Genomic DNA, 7,624 nt, shown 5'->3' on the forward strand with positions numbered 1-7,624 from the left:
TTTTTTTTTTTTTTTTTGTCTTTTGTCTTTTTCCGTGTCCGGCAACGGATCGCAACCCTCAGTGTTGCCCCCGTACCGGACCGGGGACCGGCAATGGGATTGCAACCCTCGGTGTTGCTCCCGCGCCTCGCTCAGCCAGTGAGCGGGAACCGGTCTGTATGTGGGATCCAAACCCTCGGGTGGGAGCGCCGCCGCGCTTCCCAAGCGGCGCACTGTAGCAGTGCGCCACCGGGCCGGCCCAGGTTTTGATTTTTTTTGTTGGATTATTATTATTTTTTTTTTGGTGGCTGGCTGGTATGGGTTCCAAACCCTTAACCTTGGTGTTATCAGCATGGTCCAGGGGTTTTTAAACAAGTTCTTCATGGTTTCCCTGGTCAGGGGATGGCATCAGTGAGGCACTGCACCTTTGAATCTACTTTGTGTAATCAGATGCTCTCTGATCACATAAAATCGCTTTTGAGGGCCGGCCTGTGGCTCACTTGGGAGAGTGTGGTGCTGATAACACCAAGACCACGGGTTCAGATCCCATATAGGGATGGCCGGTTTGCTCACTGGGTGAGCGTGGTGCTGACAACACCAAGTCGGGGGTTAAGATCCCCTTACTGGTCATCTTTTGGGGAAAAAAAAAAAAAAAAAAATCACTTTCGATAAATTCTGTAGCTTGGAAAAGGAAAGCTTGAAAACCACTCACAGTCCAATTGCCTCATTTTTTGGATTGGAAAAGAGGCCCAGAGAGCTCCTAGGGCTTGTCCAAATGTATAGCTTGAGGCAGATCTAGGACTGGAACCCAGGGCCTCCTGGAGCTGTCCAGAGTGGGGTTTCTCAGGCCCCTATAAAGCAGCCAAGCCCAAATCTTTGGGCTGGGGCCTACATCGTGCATGCTTCCCTACCTCCTCCCCTCTCAGGGTGATTCTGAAGCCTGTGGTATGTAGCTCCCAGCTCCCATTGATGGGTCCCCTCAGCCTGAGCACAGAGACCCCCGTTAGGTGGACTTGGCTTGCCTCCCACAAGCCCAGCCCTTTCCCCAGTTTGCATTTCACTATAGTTTACCCACCCACCTTGGTCACCAGGACGCCTTCTTTCTTCCTTTATTGCCTTTCTCTTGCTGCCCTTGACAACATCTTCCCTTGTAGCAAAACACAGTCATTGCTGAGCCCCAGGCTCCTTGGCTATAGCGGGTTGTGGGGAGGGTGGCCTCCTTATGAGGGTTCCCACCCCCTCCTCCTCAGAAAGTGTAGGCCCCCACGAAGACGGTGAGTCTCAGTACAGAGCTGGCCCGGTAGCTCATGAGGGAGTTCATGGTAACCATCTCCAGGTCCAGCACATACTCCCGGGGGCCTGTCACCGGCCGAGCGAGGACCAGCATGGCGCTGACATTGTTGATTTGCTGCAGGGCACAGTGGGCAGGGGACATGTAGATTGTGTCAGCCTACATGCCAGGACCCTTCCCCAGCATCACCTTCCTGCTCTGTGACTGTGGAGCCAAGCCCTGGCCAGGCTCTGACCCAGACTCTCATCCACCCATTTGACACCTTTGATGTCTATCCCCTCCCCTCCAACACCCAGGCTCCTGCCCTCCAAAATCTCCCAGGTGCTCTTCCCACCCTTCCCAGCTAGTTCATTTGTCTAAACAGGGCTAACTGATGATCAAAGCTAGGTGTGACTAGAGAGTGTTGGGGCCTTTGGTGACCTGGAGTGGGGAGAGTCCCCTTCAAAGCATTCAATTTCAAAAAGAAAAAAACAAGCGCTGACATAAAACAACCCCTTCTCAAGCTGAGCTCAGCACCAGGGCCAGGGCTTTGAGACCCTCCCACTCCTCACCAGAGCTGCCTCTGGAGCCCTCCCACGGATCAGCTCCACAAGGGGAGATTCTCTGACCCCAGGCCCCCCCACAAGCCTCTCACACCATTCCCTCCTTTTATGGGTAAAGAAATTGAGTCCAGATTGGGGAAACCAGTACCGGGACTCAAATCCCAATGTCCAAGTGCATTTAACAGTCTCTAGTTTGTACTGTGCAGATTTAGAATACCCCTATCTTCCTATAAAAATCCCACCTCCCGGGGCGTGGCTTTGAGAGAAGAGGCGGGGTAGTGGCAGCCAGTCTCTCCCTTCAGGCTTCCTGGAATTCAGTTTCAGATTATTTATGTTAGTTGAGGAGAGGAGTAGGGGAGAGCCTTACCCTGATGTAGAAGTCCCCCTGCGAGTTTCCGGAACGGATCTGAAAAGCATTGTAGGCGCCGGGGTAGACGGAGGTCGCCTGGATCTGGAACACGTCTGCAGGCACACTCCGCTCCGAGGTGATGCTCATGTAGCGGTGCACGATGGACGAGGGCTGCTCTCGACACAGGGGGTTGGAGGCCGGGCAGAGGCAGCGGCTAGACACCCCGAGATGGGGGACACAAATGAAGTACTAGGCCATTCCCCAAATTTCATCCACTCCCAAAAAGGGCATCCCAAAAGGATCCTCTCACTCCGGCTATAACAGTTTGCATGGTTTCCTCATTGAAGAACTACAACTCCCATCAGCCCTCAGGTGCACGCGCTCCCCCAACAGACACCAGTCAGCCCCAATGCCCTCTGGGAGTTGTAGTTTCTGAGGGGGGCCTAGCGTGGCGTTCACTCACTTGTCGGCCACCTGAATGTAGGGCTCTAAGCAGCGGTTGGTGTCCACGCAGCGGTAACCCCCATGGAAGTTGACACAGGTTTGGCCCTCAGAGCACTGGTGGGACCCCGACTCGCACTCGTCAATGTCTGTGCCGGAGGAGAGGGGCTGGAATCTGGGGCGTCAGGCCACCAGCCCACGGCTCCCCCTCGCACCCCGACCCCACCCCCACCCCCTGGCCCCCTGTACCTTGGCAGAGGCGTGTGGCCAGAAGCTGGTAGCCCTGTGGACAGTGGTAGGAGAAACGACCTGGCTCGTTGACGCAGCGGTACTGGCAGAGGTAACTGGAGTAGCTGCACTCGTCGATATCTGAAGATGGGTGGGGATGAGGACCCTGGGCCAAGGGCAACCCTCACAATTCAGTCCCACAGCCGTTTACTGAGAGCCCAGCCCCACGTTAGGTGGAATGTGGGGAGGCAGAGGGTATGAGACAGGCCCTGCAAGCTCAGGACGGGGACAGAAGGCTCAAAGAAAGGTCTGTCCAGCCTGCCCCTGCTCACAGACCTCTTTGCCCTCCGACTGTGAAAGATAACTAAATAAAAGCACTGGAAATCTAGAGGCTTGGGTGTGAATCCTACTGACTGATTTGGGGGAACCTCCATTTCCCTACCAGTAAAATGAGTACGTTACACCAGATAGGATTTGTGGGCCCAGCCTGTTCTAGTTTTCAATAACTTGCCTAATTCCTGCAACCCACAATCAGCTTGTCACCTCCTACCGACTGAGCTACACAGGCAGGAGACCATTTTTCTGTTTTTGCTGCCCTCATGCTGCCAGGTACCAATGAGGCCTCATACCGCAGGAAAGCAGAACATAAATGGGGTGTGTGCCAGTTGAAGTGAGAAGTCCACATCGATTAAAATAAAATAAAATATACGTACATACATACATAAAAAAGAAGCCCAGACTGAGCCCTGGCCCTGTCTTATCCTAGCTGCATGAACTCAGGCAGGCCGCTTAGCCTCTCTTGGCTGAATTATAAAAATCATCATACTTCATGCTTATTTTTTATAATCCTCCCAATAAACCTGGAGGGAGATATTAATGTCCTCATTTTGCAGAGGGAGGAAAAACCTATACTTACCTCCTAGGATTGTTGGCAGGATTAAAAATGAGGCCAAGTATGTTAGGGAAGCAAACTGCTCAGGGTAGGTTCTCAGTAAATGGTAGTTCACTTTATAGCGATGCTGCTTGAGACTTGATGAAGCCCGTCTATTATCACTGTCCTACTTAATCCTCAGGACAGCTCATTTTACAGAAAAAAACAGGCTCAGAGAGAAGAGTGACCTGCCCTAGTTCAGGATTTGAATACAGGTTAGCCTAACTCCAAGGAAGTGTGGCACCCACATCTTTCTCAGTCTCCCCAGGGAGCTTCTGTAAGGGGACCCAACTGCTCCTCTCTGTGCCTCCCCCCGCAGGCTTGGAGTGCCCCGGACCCAGCCAGGGGTGGAGTACACAGGAGGTACATGGGTACGGAATGGATGGGACATGGAAGCATCAAATGGAGGACTGATGGCAGGAGGTGCAGCATGATGCAGGGCCTGAGGGACCGATGGCAGAGCAAGCAGCAGAGGAGGAGCTCTCACCACTGCAGGAGAAGCCATCCCGGTGCAGCTCATAGCCCTGGTGGCAGCGACACAGGAAAGTCCCGTAGGAGTTGAAGCAGCGCTGCTCACACGGGGCCCCCATGTCACACTCGTTCACATCTGGGGGTGCCGGAATAAACAGGAGGGGTGAAAGTGGAGGAGCAGCCCAGAACCCCCATTCCACCTGGGCTGATCAGGAAGGCTTCCCCCACCTCACACCTCCCTGCCCAGGACCTAGGAGCCTGGCCTGGCCCAGCCTCACCCACACAGGAGCGGTTGTTGGACCCCAGCTGGAAGCCCGGCTCGCACTGGCAGCGAAAGGAGCCAGGCAGGTTTACGCAGCGGTGCTGGCAGTAGCGGTAGCGACATTCGTCTATGTCTGGGACAGAGGCAGGAGAAGGAGGGCACAAGACAGAAGTCAGGTGGGGCCCGAAGGGGCTGGGACTCAAGGCCCCACCACCCATGGTCCTGTCTGTGTCTAGGGAGCTGGGCTAGGCCAGGTCATCCAGGATACCCCCATACAGTCCTCTGTGTCTGATGACAGGAGGTCAGCGGTAGCAGAGGACTGGGGTGAAGCCTGGGGTGGACTGAAAAGGGGGTTAGGTGCTAGGGCAAGAGCCAGGCCAGGGGCCCAGAGCAGGGAATACAAAGGCTGCTGCCTGGACTCACCCACACACTCCGGCCCGATCTTTCGGTAGCCATCAGGGCAGGTGCACTGGTAGGAGCCAGGCAGGTTATGGCAATCCTGACTGGGACGACAGTCATGCAGGTCCTGGGCACACTCATCCACATCTGTAGGAGATACAATTTAGCCCCCACCTGGGATCCCACATGCCACCCAACATGACAGACACCTCAACATGGGAGGACACCGGCAAGATACCACTCACGTGGGTGTGTGGGTGACTGGCACCCCCAATGGATTAGATCCTCCTGACAGCACAAAACAGTCCACCAGCCTGGGAGCCAACAGGAAAGGCACCCCTAACCTGTGACACCCGTGTCAGGGGAGCACAGGAAACAGGCCCTGTCCACACATCCAGCAACACTGATTCCAGGACCCTCCTTCTTCCCAGGCCCATGACTCCCGGGGTGGGGTCCAGATCAGAAAGGGGGCAGGGAGCAGAGGCTGGGAGGCAGAGTTCCTGCAGTGTCTCTGCAGCACCTGAGCTGGGGCCACCTGGGGCAGGCCCACACAAAGTGAGGATCTGGACAAGGGTCTGTTGTCATCCAGGAGACCTGAGGAGCCACAGGGGGCTTTTGAACAAGGGAGGCACATGAGGTCTGAGTTTTTAAGATGCATGGTGAGGACTGCAAGGCTGGGCGCCAGAGTGACCACTCACCCACACAGCTCTCCTGTTCGTCGGGCTCATAGCCTGGTGGGCAGGGGTTGGGGTGGTGAGCGGGGGGCACTGGTGGTGGGGGTCCCTCGCCGTGTAGGTCGTTGATGACAGCAGCCGAGCGGGGCAGACACAAGTAGCCCCCATAGTGGTTGATGCATTTCATTTCCCCCTTGCAGGCCTCAGGGATGGTCAGGCACTCGTTGACATCTGCAGAAAGGGGCCTGCTGGGCACAGCCAGTCTCCTGGGCTGGCCCTGGAGGGAGGTGGAGGCAGGAGCCCAGCTTGGCCTTCTCTAAGCTGTGTGACCTGGGCAAAGCCTCCCTCTCTACCCAGCGAAGGCCGCCTGCCCAGGACCCCTCCCCAGGGCCTGCCAGGGCTGAAGATGGGGCAGTGGTTCCCACTGTTGCCCCCATTCTCCTGCCTCCAAGTAGGTCTCTATCCATCCCCAAAGCTCAGCCCAAGAGTGATTTGCAGGCCTCCTTACCCACCCCCGTGGGCACTGCCCTCCCAAGTTGTGATGGGACAAAGAGCTGGGACAGGACAGCGGTTCAGAGAAGGTGTACAGGGCCTGGCTTCTCTAGGCACTGCCCAGCTGCTCTCTTGCCTACTGCGGGGTAAGGGCAGGGTTTCCAGGGTTTCTGGGGGGGGTACCCCTAGTTGAACTGGCCCCCGGAGAACCACAGCTGGCTTCAGCCCTGGACAGGCCATTGGGCTACCGCTGCAGCTCTTGGAGGTAGGACCATCCTTGATAACCAGCAGTCCCTTTCCTGGCATCGGGGTGGTTGGTCCTCCAGGCACACTCACCCCGACAGTGCTGGCTGTCTGGGTCCCACTCATAGCCATCTGTGCATTCCTTGAAGGGAACCAGAGGTGGCCAGTGGTCAACTGGCCAACCCAAGACCAGGGCCTGACCGTGGCCACCCTCTTGGCATGCTCCAAACAGTGGCCCCCAGATGCTCCACCAACCTGAGGAGGGGAGAATCTTTCCCAGCAGCAGCCACCCAGGATCCTGATCCCTCTGTCCCTGCCCATCCCATCCCAGGCCAGTGGCCCCACAGTCCCCACCGTGTAGCTGTCGGGCTCCTCAGAATCCTGGGGAGAGGCTGCCCCCAAGAGCAACAGCAGCAGCGCCCAGAGCAGTAGAGAGCCAGGGAGGCAGGAGGCAAAGGGGAGCATCCTGGGGCTGGAAGTCAGGGGCAGGGGTCAGGGGCCTCTGCCACGGCACCCCCTTCCCCAGTACCGGGACCTGGAGCCCCGGCCCCAGGCGTCTCCCTCTCAGGACCGTGCTTGGGGCCCTGGAGCCTCCCAGGGCTGGCGCCGACTCCTCTCGCAGGCCCGGGTCCCGGGTCCCGGGCCCANGGGGCCTGGGCGGAGCTGCTCCCAGGAAGGGGCGGGGCCTCGCTTTGCCCACGTCTCAGGGCGGAGCCAGACGGGAAAGGGCCGTGTGTACAGGGATACCTCTCCCCGGGCCAGACCGTGAACGGGAATGGCCGGGCCCTCCTTCCCCTTTCCCGTCCCTGCTTATTATCCTCACGATCGCCCCAACGTGGCCCCGAGGAGAGGGTGTGTCGAGGAGGGGACGTGTTGTTGGGTCCCGCGGTGAACACTTGGGGTTCAGGGTGAGCTGCTAAGCGTCTCTTGCTCGCCCCCAGCGCTGGGGTCAGGAGGTTGTCTTTAAGAAGGACAAGATAATAGCTGTCTTTTAGAGAAATATGAAATAAAATAAACAAGAAAAAATATTTTTTAATAGCTGTTTAAAACTAAAAAGGGAGACAATAACGAGTGTTGACAAGGACATGGAGAAATTGAAACCCCCATACACTGTTTGTTGGTGGGATGTAAGATGCGCAGCTGCTTTGGAAAATGGTCCGGCAGTTCCTCAAGATGTTAGGCTATGACCCGGCTATATCACTACTAGTTATATACCCAGGAAAACTGAAAACATACGTACACATCGAAAATCTGTGTCCAATGTTCATAGCAGCACTATTTATAAGAGCCAAAATGTAGAAACTGATGAATAAACGAAATAT

The 7,624-nt window shown here is 56.2% G+C and overlaps 1 protein-coding gene across 1 annotated transcript; it reads right to left on the minus strand.

Annotated features, from left to right (window-relative positions):
• Nucleotides 1-1,070: 1,070 nt before the first annotated feature.
• On the minus strand, nucleotides 1,071-6,947 carry EFEMP2 (EGF containing fibulin-like extracellular matrix protein 2). The gene is made up of 10 exons (XM_008583336.1): nucleotides 6,657-6,947; nucleotides 6,396-6,444; nucleotides 5,592-5,798; nucleotides 4,918-5,040; nucleotides 4,511-4,627; nucleotides 4,249-4,368; nucleotides 2,852-2,971; nucleotides 2,625-2,751; nucleotides 2,180-2,375; nucleotides 1,071-1,387 (listed from the first exon to the last, which is right to left on the minus strand). Exons 1-10 carry the CDS (start codon nucleotides 6,765-6,767, stop codon nucleotides 1,226-1,228), a joined length of 1,332 nt encoding a protein of 443 aa, XP_008581558.1. The 5' UTR covers nucleotides 6,768-6,947; the 3' UTR covers nucleotides 1,071-1,225.
• Between the last annotated feature and the right edge of the window lie 677 nt (nucleotides 6,948-7,624).

The sequence above is a fragment of the Galeopterus variegatus genome, unplaced genomic scaffold (assembly GCF_000696425.1).
Source record: "Galeopterus variegatus unplaced genomic scaffold, G_variegatus-3.0.2 Scaffold2889, whole genome shotgun sequence".
In the NCBI taxonomy this organism is placed as follows: Eukaryota; Metazoa; Chordata; class Mammalia; order Dermoptera; family Cynocephalidae; genus Galeopterus; species Galeopterus variegatus.